This window comes from Kogia breviceps, chromosome 18, assembly GCF_026419965.1.
Source record: "Kogia breviceps isolate mKogBre1 chromosome 18, mKogBre1 haplotype 1, whole genome shotgun sequence".
NCBI classification, from domain to species: Eukaryota; Metazoa; Chordata; class Mammalia; order Artiodactyla; family Physeteridae; genus Kogia; species Kogia breviceps.
Genome location: NC_081327.1, coordinates 16,700,499 through 16,712,695, shown reverse-complemented (window position 1 = coordinate 16,712,695; position 12,197 = coordinate 16,700,499). Strand labels below are relative to the sequence as shown.

The 12,197-nt window shown below is 44.3% G+C and overlaps 1 protein-coding gene across 2 annotated transcripts in view; it reads right to left on the bottom strand.

The window, feature by feature from the left end:
• Positions 1 to 12,197, bottom strand: part of CEP89 (centrosomal protein 89) — a 74,669-nt gene that overhangs the window by 48,889 nt on the left and 13,583 nt on the right. For both annotated transcript variants that reach the window (XM_067019476.1, XM_059046042.2), the window contains exons 5-6: positions 4,652 to 4,754; positions 2,040 to 2,068 (exon numbers count right to left, since the gene is read on the bottom strand). In XM_067019476.1, coding sequence (XP_066875577.1) covers positions 2,040 to 2,068; positions 4,652 to 4,754 — 132 coding nt within the window. The remainder of the gene's footprint in view (positions 1 to 2,039; positions 2,069 to 4,651; positions 4,755 to 12,197) is intronic.

Genomic DNA, 12,197 nt, shown 5'->3' with positions numbered 1-12,197 from the left:
CTAGGGAAGAAAAAAACATGAGAGTAATGAATTAAGAGTCTCGGCATCTTCTAAAAGTGGATTGGCACAAGCAGGTAGGTCATCTTATATCACATATTTAAGTACTTTTTTCCCCCTTCATTTTGGCTCTTATAGTTGCCAGTTTGTTTTAGCTTTAGAAACTTTAATATTCACTCTTTCTTTTAAATGAACCGAAACCTTAAGGGTTTTCCCCTCTTGGCAGGTTCTCTGAGCAGCAAGGGAAGTCCTGCTTTCTTCCTGCCTTTTTGTCCATGAGTTCAGTGTCTTTTTTTTTTTTTTTTTTTTAAATTGAAGTCTAGGTGATTTACGATATCGTGTTAGCTTCAGGTGTATAGCAAAGTGGTTCAGTTATACATATATATATTTTTCCAATTCTTTTCCGTTATAGGTTATTATAAGATACTGAATACAATTCCCTGTGCTATACAGTACATCCTAGTTGCTTATCTATTTTATACATAGTACTGTGTATCTATTAATTTCATACTCCTAATTTATCCCTCCCCCCCATCCCCTTTGGTAACTATATGTTTGTTTTCTATATCTGTGAGTCTATTTCTGTTTTGTAAATAAGTTCATTTGTATTATTTTTTACATTCCACATAAGTGATATAATATTTGTCTTTGTCTGGCTTACTTCACTCAGTATGATAATCTCTAGGTCCATCCATGTTGCTGCAAATGGCATTTCATTCTTTTTTATGGCTGAGTAATATTCCAGTGTGTGTGTGTGTGTGTGTGTGTGTGTGTGTGTGTGTGTGTGTGTACACACCACATCTTCTTTATCCATTCATCTGCTGATGGGCACTTAGGTTGCTTCCATGTCTTGGCTGTTGTAAATAGTGCTGCATATGAACACAGTATCTTTGCAAATTAGAGTTTTCTCTGGATATATGCCCAGGAGTGGGATTGCTGGATCATATGGCAACTCTATTTTAGATTTTTGAGGAACCTCTATACTGTTGTCCATAGTGGCTGTACCGATTTACATTCCCACCAACAGTGTAGGAGGGTTGCCTGTTCTCCACAATTTATTATTGGTAGTCAGTCACTGTGTTTACATGCAGTTCCCATAAGTAACAGGCCATCAGTTCACATTCTAAAGCATGTGATATGACTGTAGGTGCTGAGCAGAGATGCACAAAGCAAACTCCAACTGGCCTTTTCTCCTTGGGATATGCAAAAAGACCCCATAAGCTTCAGAGAAACACGTTTTCAAAGCACTGAGAAAAGAATACAACATCCTCCTTTTCAACCCAAAACTTAGAGGAAAGGGAAGTCTTTGAACTTTTGTTCATTTTTCTACCACACATCAGTCTGATATTAAGTTTCTAATTTCTGCTGAAAAAGTAGATAAGGTTATAAATTAACTCTACTGAGAAGTCTTTAATTTTTAAACTCCTTTGACATCGCAGAATTAAAAACTTAGGTAGAACTATTTCCATGTCTGCAAGCTGGTTATTGTCTATTCATTCTACAAAGAAAAATGTAAATGTAAGTGATTTCTAATCCCTCAATACATTACATTCATTTTAAACTATGCAAAACATGAGTTTCTTCATGTTTTAAAACTTTAAAAAAAAAAACATTCAATGGAAAAGAACTCTTAATGGAAGTTTTTTTCCCCACAAAAGTTGTCTTGAAATTATGGTGGAAATTCTATTAATTGAGAAAATCAGTTTTTAAAAAACAATCCTTGGGCTTCCGTGGCGGCGCAGTGGTTAAGAATCTGCCTGCCAATGCAGGGGACAAAGGTTCGAGCCCTGGTCTGGGAAGATCCCACATGCCGCAGAGCAACTAAGCCCGTGCGCCACAACTACTGAAGCCCGCGCGGCTAGAGCCCGTGCTCGGCAACGAGAGAAGCCACGGCAATGAGAAGCCCGCGCACCATAACAAAGAGTAGCCCCCGCTCACCGCAACTAGAGAAAGCCCGCGTGCAGCAACGAAGACCCAACGCAGCCAAAAATAAATAAATAAAATAAATAAATTAAACACACACACACACAAACAATCCTTACCTTTAAATTCAGAATAGAATGTTTACCATCTGATTAAAAAAAGAGAGAGAAAACTTTGTAAAGCAGAGAAAGACATCTGACAGCTCAGAAGAGTACAATCTTAGGAACTCACCTTCTGCAGATGAGCTAAACCAGGCCCGGGCGGACAGCCTTCCCAAGGTCACATGAGAAGCGGGTCCAGAGCCAGGCAGGAGCCCAACCCGGAACTGCTCATTTCTCCCCGCTGCTCGTTCCTGAGCACCTTCAGTGGCTCGCATGATTGGAGAACCAAGGCCAAACTCCTCAGCGTGACTCTGAGCCGGCCCCAGCTTCCCAGCACTCCCCTCCCAGAGCTCTCTACCCGTCCCACCGTCATTCCCCAGATGGGCTGAGGCTGATGCCTCCCCGTCCACTGGGTCAGATGCCGGTACCTCGACCAAAGGATGTCAGGGTCCGAGCTTCTTGGCCGGGTACTGCTAGGGCGCAGAGTGGCACCTCAGGCTGACAGAGTTTGAGGCTTTAGCCTTTAGACAATAATTATCAGCTAGCATTTATGGAGGATGCTGTGCTTCACACATACGACTAAATTTAATCCTGATAAATTTAATCCTTATAAGAACCTGATGAGAGGTGCACTCAAACTGAGTAGAAGTGGGGTTAAGGAACTCACCAAGCCTCTCGCCACCTGGAAATGACAGAACCAAAGTACTAAAAACCAGTGTTTCTGATGTGTTGCCTAAGGATCACTCACATCAGACTCTCCAAAGAGCTTGTTAAAAATACAGACCCTCTGGGGCTTCAGCCCAGAGTCACTGACTCAGAATTTGGGGTTGGTGTGGGGCCTTTTCACAAGTGTCCAGGGGCTTTTAATGCCCATCACGAACCAAAAACCACTGCAGGAACTGAACTCCCTCCCATCCACCACCTGCATTCCCAGTTCAACACCACCTGTGTTACCAAGTGCCAGTGACCACACTGCCTTTCAGCTCCAAACCCACCCTTATTGCTGGCTTTGTGTTACTGCAGCAGCGCTACCTTGCCAGGTGGCGCAATAGTAAACTTCATCAGTAGAGGGCGCAGAAGAGACACTGGAGGAGGAAGGGGCTTGGGTTCCTCATTCCAGAAGGCTGTCTCCATCCCCCTCTCTTTCCCTGCGTTCCTCTTTTTCTCTCCCCTCTCCTCCTTTCTTCCCTCTATCTAGGTGGCCAGCAGCACTTCCCCATGGGTGGCTTCTCCTGGAACTCCCCTGGAAAGGGTAGCTTTCCAGCGAGTTCTGTTAGCAACGGCTAACTTCTCCACCCGCCAGTGGGCCACAGCTGCACCCTCTCCAATGTCCGCATTGGAGATTCTCCAAATGTTTCTTCTCCTGGGGGCTCTCTGTTAACAAAAGAGGGAGCAGCTGTTCCCTCTATCTGCTTTCCCTGCATCCTTTAGATTTCTCTCTACCCCTTAGTAGGCAATCCTGTTATAGTCAATAATTCTTTACATTAAACTTTCCTTTTTCAAAGCACCATGTACATTCTGTCTCCTGATTGGATTCTGACTGATATATAACACATCAGGCCACAGACAACACAGACATTAGAAAGTGGATGGACATGTATGAACACAGAGATATTCAGGATGTGTTATGATTTTTTTAAAAAGGCAGGTAATAAAATAACATGCATTTTATTCACATACGCATTCGAAGTTGTTAAAATTGTACTCTACCGGAGTACAATTATGTGTGTTTAACCTCCTATGTTTCTGCATTTCAGTTTTCTTTTTTACGGTGAGAAAGTATTAATTCTGTAATTTAAAAAGAGATATACTTTTTACTTGAATTGAATATACACATGGATTTCCCACAGGGATAAAGTATGCTAGCCTAATCAACTGGCATTTTCTGGCATACGTATCAGTAGGCTGGCCTTCTGTTTATCAATCAGTGTCCTTGTGAACTGACTTATATGAGTCTTCTTGAGCCTAAGCAACTCTGAGGGTCCTGATAAAGCAGTGACTGGTGCCCACTGTAGGCCAGGCTCTCCTTCTCACTTCTCAAACATAAGCCACCTCTTAGGAAACAGAAAACTACCTTTGTTATTTAACGCGCTGAATTCTCTCACTGTGCCAAATGAAATGTACAGGGATGCGCTATTACAAAGTTGTATTATAAATATGTCCATGCACTCTTCCATCCAAAACACCTGTAGTGACAGCCTGCCATGGGCCAGGACCCTGATCCAGGCACGGGAGCCAGCCTGGTGAACAAGACAGACAAGCTCACTCGCTCATCCTGGGGAGATCACTGGGTACCCGCCCCTCACAGCGCTAGACGTGGGGCGCAGAGAGGAAGGAGGGTGTGGAGCTTCAGAGCCTGAGCCCTGACCCTCCACCCCAGGGGGCCTCTCACGGCTGACGGAACCGACAAAATGGACTCCAGTGCGAGGGCCTCATGCTTTAAAGATGACCTAACACCCAAGCAGTCAACTATTTTCACTGTAACCCAGTGAAAACAAACTCAGGGATATTCCCACTTAAAATCATGGAACCACACTATGAAGGTGCAATGGCTACATGTTCCCCCAAGTTAACCAATCTTTATTGCCACAAAATGCTTTTTTATATTAAATTAAAAATTTTTTTTTTACCTTTTTCTTGTGTATGCTCTGGTGGAACAGGTGAGCCTGGAAACCCATCTTGCTCAGAAATATGTTCCTCATCTTCACTGTCCACCCCATGTGACGATGGAACCTTTTTGTTACAAAAGACAAAGGGACAACCAACTATGTGATGATGGCTTCTGTATCAAATTTCTTCCCAACAAACCCAAACGTCTTATTCCACACCTTCTCCACTGCTCCCTCCTCTCTAAGACGTAAAAGGACCACATCTGGCAGGGCTGGATGAAATCTCGGGTCCCTCAGGAGAAGCCCAGTGGCAAAGGCAATGCCGTCCAAGTTATGCTGAAGCCATCGAGAACTTCACAGCCACCCCCACCCCCACAATGCTACCTGGGCAGCTCGCCTTCCCCATTCCTGCCAGGGACCAACTCAGGAAAAGGGGCTGCCTCTGGCCTGCTCTGCATGGCACCAAGTACCACCCTGCGTTGGTACTGATGCTGTGTGTTCATCTCTGCATGGGACAAGACCTGCTGACGAGCCCCGTGAGAGCCCTCATCCAGGCACCTATTTGGGATCGAGGCCATGATGTTCGCTGGCTGTGAGTCCGCTGTGAATGTTTCCTGGTGGACTGGAACTCTCCCCTCTGCTGTATGTGAGCATCTTCTACGTAGGTATCATGAATGGTGGCAGGGCTGCAGAGCTGCCCCTCACAGACCTGTGGGCCAGGACTGGGACCTCCCTTGATGAACAGGAGAGCACCCCACTGGCAGGGCTCTGGGAGGTGGGGACAGAGGCTGCCCAAGGGGAAGAGCAGTGAACCATGTCTCGTACAATAAGCTGTGACTGGTGCTCCCTGGCTGGCTTCCCTTCTGCCATACTGAATCGTATCTTGCGTATGTGATCAGCTTGGCTTAGCTGTGCTGTGCTGTGCTGCAGGCCATGGAAGGGTCATCCCCATGGCTGGCGGGGAGGGGGCAGAACTCACCGGCAAGATGCCCAAGGGAAGGGGCATTTCAGAGCCAAAAGCTAAGGCTAGGCCCACCAGGCTCTGGGTACAGGGCTCCAGGGCGACCCAGCTCAGAGCAGCAAAAGGTCTCCCACTCTACTCATCATATGAAGGGATTAAAAAGAAATGACCTCTTAGGTTTTGTCTCCTAGGAACCCACCTGCCTTGTTCACCCTGTCAAAGATATATTACGCTACTCACTTTTATCAAGGAAACACGAAACTGCTAGGGGCTTCCCTGGTGGCACAGGGGTTAAGAATCCACCTGCCAATGCAGGGGACGTGGGTTCGAGCCCTGGTTCGGGAAGATCCCACGTGCCGCGGAGCAACTAAGCCCGTGCATCACAACTACTGAGCCTGTGCTCTAGAGCCTGCGAGCCACAACTACTGAGCCCGCGTGCCACGACTACTGAAGCCTGTGTGCCTAGAGCCTATGCTCCGCAACAAGAGAAGCCACCGTAATGAGAAGCCTGCGCACCGCAATGAAGAGTAGCCCTTGCTCGCTGCAACTAGAGAAAGCCCGTGCGCAGCAACAAAGATGCAATGCAGCCAAAAATAAATAAATAAAATAAATAAAATTAAAAAAAAATGCTAAAGATACCCTATTATGGAAAATAATGTTTGGCAGCATCTACTAGCACTAAGACTGATCGTACATATGCCCTAAGACCACACATATATCACTCATCAGTATATATATATGAGCAGTATAGACCCACCAGAAATATACATATATACACACAAATGCTCATAGCAGCACTATTCCTAAAAGCCCCAATCTGGAAACAACCAAATATTCATCATCAGTAAAATGAAAAACTAATTGGATGTTATAATTGTACAACAACTGCTACACACAATGACAGAAGACTCTCAAAAACTCCAAAGAATACGTACTGTATGATTAAATCATAGAATCCTCAGAATAGGCAAAACTAACCTACGGTGATTTTCTAAGATCTAGTCTACTCTTGGAGTCAGGGCAGTGGTTAACTCTGGGGGGAGCAGTGAGTCCTCTCGGTCACAGAGGAGGACTTCTGGGGTCCTAGTAGTGTTGTTCTTTTTCTTTTAATCTGGATGGGGGCCACTTTGTAAAAATTCACTGAGCTGTACACTTATGGTTTATATGCCTTTTGTGTATATTTAATACATCGATAAATGAGCCTAAAGAATTTGTGACAATATTCTAAAAACACTCTAAAAGTTTTAATTCAAAACATTTTTAAAACTATTACATACTTCTGAGTATGAAAATCACCTGGTTACTGAAACAGAAATTGTTTGGGTACTGAAGGAAGGGAGGAAGAAGCCGGCCAACTCAGCCACGGGGATGCCAGGAGTGGCCTTTAGCTCATCCGTCTGTAGCCCTGGCCTAAGCTCCTTCATCCCCCTCCTGGTTAGGACACTGACTCAGATTTTAAAGGGTAAATTGTACACGCTAGAATTTACAGGGTAATTATCAGAAAAGAAAACAAGCCAGTATAATTTGCACACTAGTAGACGGGAAGAAGTAGAACTAAAAAAATCATCAATCCAAACGAATGGAAGAGGAAAAAAGATACAGAGTAATAGGAGAAGTAGGAAAAATAAAGATGGCAGATTTAAACTCAAATATATCCATATAATATGTTAAACGTAAAAGAACCAAATGGTCCAGTAAAAAGACAAAGGAAAAGTTTGTCAAACTTGGTTAACAAAAACTATATGCTGCATTGAATTGTAAACATTAAATGGATGAATAGTATGTATGTGAATTATATCTCAGTAAACTTTATAAAAACTAGATGCTATTTATAAGACACAGCTAAACATAAGGACATAGAAAGGTTAAAGTTAAAGGATGGATTGGGAATTCCCTGGAGATCCAGTGGTTAGGACTTGGTGCTCTCACTGCCGGGGCTGCGTGGCATGGCCAAAAAAAATAAAGGTTGTAAAAAAATAGACCTCGCAAATATCAAACAAAAGAAAGATGGAGGGGACTTCCCTGGTGGCACAGCGGCGCGGGCCTGCACTGGGACCTTTGTAAGTCCGACAGCATGCTGGACCTCCCCTGGTTTGGTACGTTATGGTAAGTGAAATACGCGTTTGTGAATCCACGCCTCCTCACCGCTGCATGGAGGAGACCCCACCGCTGGAAGATGGCAGGGCTCACTCTTGGTGTCCTCTGCAAATTGGCTGGATTGACAGCTCGGTGCCTGACTTGAGATCCTGGCCTTCTACTGCCACCAATGGGGGCCCAGCTCATGCAGAGGTGCTTGCATTGGTAGAGCAGAGTCAATGGTCTACACGTGCATACACTAACCGTGGACATTCCTATCCGCACAGGGATGTGTATGTGTAAATGTGGACAGGAGACTGCAGGCACTGCAGCCCACCCGGCAGTCAGTGGCCCGCTTCTACCTTGCTGAGAGAACCCTGATTTTGTTCAGTGCAAGTGGGCTCAGCCCATAGTAATAGTAACCCTCTTCCCCTTAGCCAGTAATTGGCCAAGGGATGGGCATGTGACCAGTGAGCCTCCTGCTGGGAGGCTCCCAGGAAAACATGTTCCCCATAATCAACACAGCGCAGCCTGAAGGATCTTGCCCTGCTTCCTCCTTTCTGCAGGAAGAACTCGCTGCATTTGGTGACCACAAAGAGCAGGCCAAGAGAATCTCAGGTGCCAGTCTTTGACAGGCAGCTGCAACAATTTGGAATCTCCTACCTTTTGATTTTCTTACGCGAGAGAGTTAAAGGTCTATTATTTAAACCTTTTGTTTGCCTATTTGATTATCTGTAGCCAAGAAAATGACACAGACATCAAAGTGACCGCAAAGGCTTGTCCTGGAGAGAAGAGGAGGGTTGCAATGGCAGGGGTTCAGGGCAGTGATTGCTTTACACGCAGTATCAAACATTTTTATAAGACACGGGGATTCATGTATACTTGTGTAACAGAAAGAAAATTTTAAAGAAATGAAAAATTAACAACTGTGGAGAGAGAGAAGGGGGACATTCCTAATCCTCAACCACAGCAGCAAAAGATTCCCTACTACTCCTTGGCCTCCAGAAGTTTCTAGAGATAACTGGTTTACCCCTGCATGAATGATTCCTCTCTGGATCCAAGGACATGGCGGACACTCAAATATCTGTTTGTTGGCAGTTGGCTGGATGAATAAATGAAGAAATGAATGAATATATGATATGTTATGACAAGATGCTCTGCAAATCCACAAACGCAACAAGAGCAAGCATGTGTGACAGAGGAGCTTCAGTAACATCCTATTGGTGACTTCTTAAAAATGGTAGCAGGCAATTAGACTACACTCTCCTCCCTTAAAACCTGTTGAAATCAACTGAAAGAATGAAAAGAAAAAAAGCAAGCAAGCTTAGTCAATGGCCAGAAAACAGCTACCAAACCTATGAAATGTGGAGAGAGGGAGAATGCCAGAAGCCGCCAAACTTCCTCAGACGTCAGGTATGCAGATGCTCCAACAGTCACAAACTGTCACGGCTGCAAAGGTCCACAGTGATCCTCTGACAGGTGCACTGAGAGCAAGGATGTGATGGTCCTAGGAGACGTACAGTTAACTCCCACAGGGCAGAAGGGAGGGCGGGAGAAGCTAAAGGGAGACATTTGGGAGAGCCCACCTTTGCCATCCAGAATCCAGCTCTATACTTTCAAAGAAGTGACAGACAGCACAGTCTGACATGAGGAACCCAAAGAAGAGATCCAGGAGATCAGGTAAAGTGTTAAGGCAACAGAAAGATGTGTGAAGTAAATCAGCAGAACTCACAGAAACAAAAGGCAAAATAAAACCAATACAGAGGTGAAAGCTATATGAGAAGCCATAAAACATAGTGACAGAGTGCTGAGAGAGATGAGGATAGACAGAGTAAATCACACAAAGTGAAGCTGAAAAGAAAATGGAGGGACAAAGGATTAGAGAAAATATAAGACATGGAAGACAAAGGATATCCAACAAACGCATAACTAGTGTTCCCAACGGAGAATACAGTGAATGGATGATGAAATCAGTCAAAGATAAAATAAAAGAGGGGAGGAAATAGTCCCTGAAAATAAAAAAGGGAGATGAAAATCTATGTCTGCAGAATTAAATTATGTGCACTAAATTTCAGGAAAAAAGGACAGAAAATAATAAACACCACGATTAATCCTGGTGATATTACTGAACTTCAAAAGCTAAAGAGTGAACCTACAAAGGTATCAGGCAGAAAAATCAAGTGACCTCAAAGGGGGGAAGGAAGGCCTTAACTCGATCTTTGCTGTCATTCTCAGCAGTCCTCTTAGAAAAGGTTATGTGGTCTCATGCCACCGTGTACCCTTCCTTTAATTAATTATTAATTGTGTGACTATGGACTCTGTCTTATACTGATTCTCCAGCACCTAGCACAATACCTAGTACTCAATCAGATGCTCAACAAGTAAGTGTTGAATTATTTACCTACCCAAAGACACTTTCCTCCCTAACACAGTCCTTTATAGGATGAAGAAGCTGAGGCACAGAGACATTATCAGACTTCCCAAGTCACACAACCGGGAAGCAGAGAAGCTGGGACTTGGACTCAGGTCTCTGTCCATGGCATTGCACTTTCCACTGGGCCCTAGTGTTGTGGGAACTGACCACACATTCACGCACCCCACTTCCCTTGCAGCCTTACTTCTGGGTGGCACCAACAAGACAACTGCTGAAAACAAGACTTGCTTTCCATTTGTTAGGCCATTTCTGAGTGGGTGCACACCTCACATGAAGATGTTTGCCCAAACTACCCTGAAACACAGAGAGAGGCATGAGGTAGAGACTTATATCCAAACTGCCTGATGTGGGTTGGTCTGTTTCCTTATCTTACTAGTTTTGATAAAAAAGAATAAAATTGTAAATTATTTACCTGAGATTACAGAATGTCTATACTAAAAATAAGGAGGGCAATTTTACTTTTTTTTTAAAATTAAAACATACCCCATTGGCAGTATCTCCTTCAGAGCTAGTGCCATCTAGTGATTAAACAGCAGTTTTACATGCTCCACACATCTATTCTTTTCAAAGATATGTATTTTAATCATATAATAAATTTAAGACTACTTGGTCAGTTTCAAAAAAAAAAAAAAAAGCTCTATGTCTAAGAAATATTCTTGTTTGTTTGTTTTGCGGTATGCGGGCCTCTCACTGTTGCGGCCTCTCCCGTTGCGGAGCACAGGCTCCGGACGCGCAGGCTCAGCGGCCATGGCTCACGGGCCCAGCCGCTCCACGACACGTGGGATCCTCCCGGACCGGGGCACGAACCCGTATCCCCTGCATCGGCAGGCGGACTCTCAACCACTGCGCCACCAGGGACGCCCTAAGAAATATTCTTGATAGGCACAAGGATTGTAAACACAAGTTTTAATTCTAAACAGGGAAAACTGGTTGCCCTGGTCTGAATCCTGCCTCTGCCACTGGGTGGTTGGTTGGATGATCTTGGGGAAGTTATTTATCCTGTTTCTTCACACACTTACTGCCAGGGGTGTGAAGTAAATGAAATGGCACGTGTGAGCTGCCTAGCAAATATCGAATGCTCAGAAAAGGTCAATGTGTCTTCCGCCCCCTGTTGTACTAATCGTAAGGCTGTGGGAAACTGAAATCCCTTTCCAGCTTAAGGGCCCCTTCGTTCATGCCGTCTGCAACCGGCCAGGACAATGTTCAGGTTGTGATAAGACCTTTCAACTGCAATCAGTTACTAATACTCCACCTCTGACTCCTGGGCTGTATAGGGAAAGGCTTTCCTGTTGGCTGGGATGTACAGAAAGGTGGAGACCGGCACGCACATACTGCTGCTGGGAAGGCAAATGGGAACCAGTGGTTTGGAGAACAATTCGGCAATATCTAGTGTGAGGAAGCACACATAGGTACACGTACCAAACGTGCAAAGGAACAACCTAAATGTTCATCAGTAGGTGAGTAGATAGATAAATTAACATGTATCCATCTCAAAACTTCAATGCTGAGTGAAAAAGCCGAGAGGTGGAAAGACTGATTCAGTACGGTGACCTTTGTACAATTAAAAACATATATATAGTAATACATTTGTTTATTGACACTTGTTTGCAGTAAAAGAATAAAAACAGACTTCTAGAACACATCCCAAATCCAGGAGAAGATGGCTATCCAGGGATGGAGCAGATGGGAGACAAAGATTTCAACCCTAAGTGTAATTTTCTTTCTTTTATTAAAAAAATCTGAAGCAAAAAAAACAAAAAACAAAAACAAAAACAAAAAAAACCGAAAAACAAAAGATAAGATGTCAATACTTGTTCATTCTGGAGCATGAGAACACTAACATGCTATGTTATTTTCTGCTTCTCAGTTTTGGGGGGCTGGGTTATAGAAAATGTACGTGTTCAGCTCTAATAGACAGTGCCAAACAGCTCCCCACAGCGGTGGCGTCAACTCCCACTCGCGCAGCGTTAGAGAGCTCCTCCACATCCTCACCAACCCTCGCCAGTGTTTGTTGCCTTGCTCTACTTTTCAAATTTTATAATAAAAATAAAAGACATTTCCGAGACTTCCCTGGCAGTCCAGTGGTTAACGCTCCG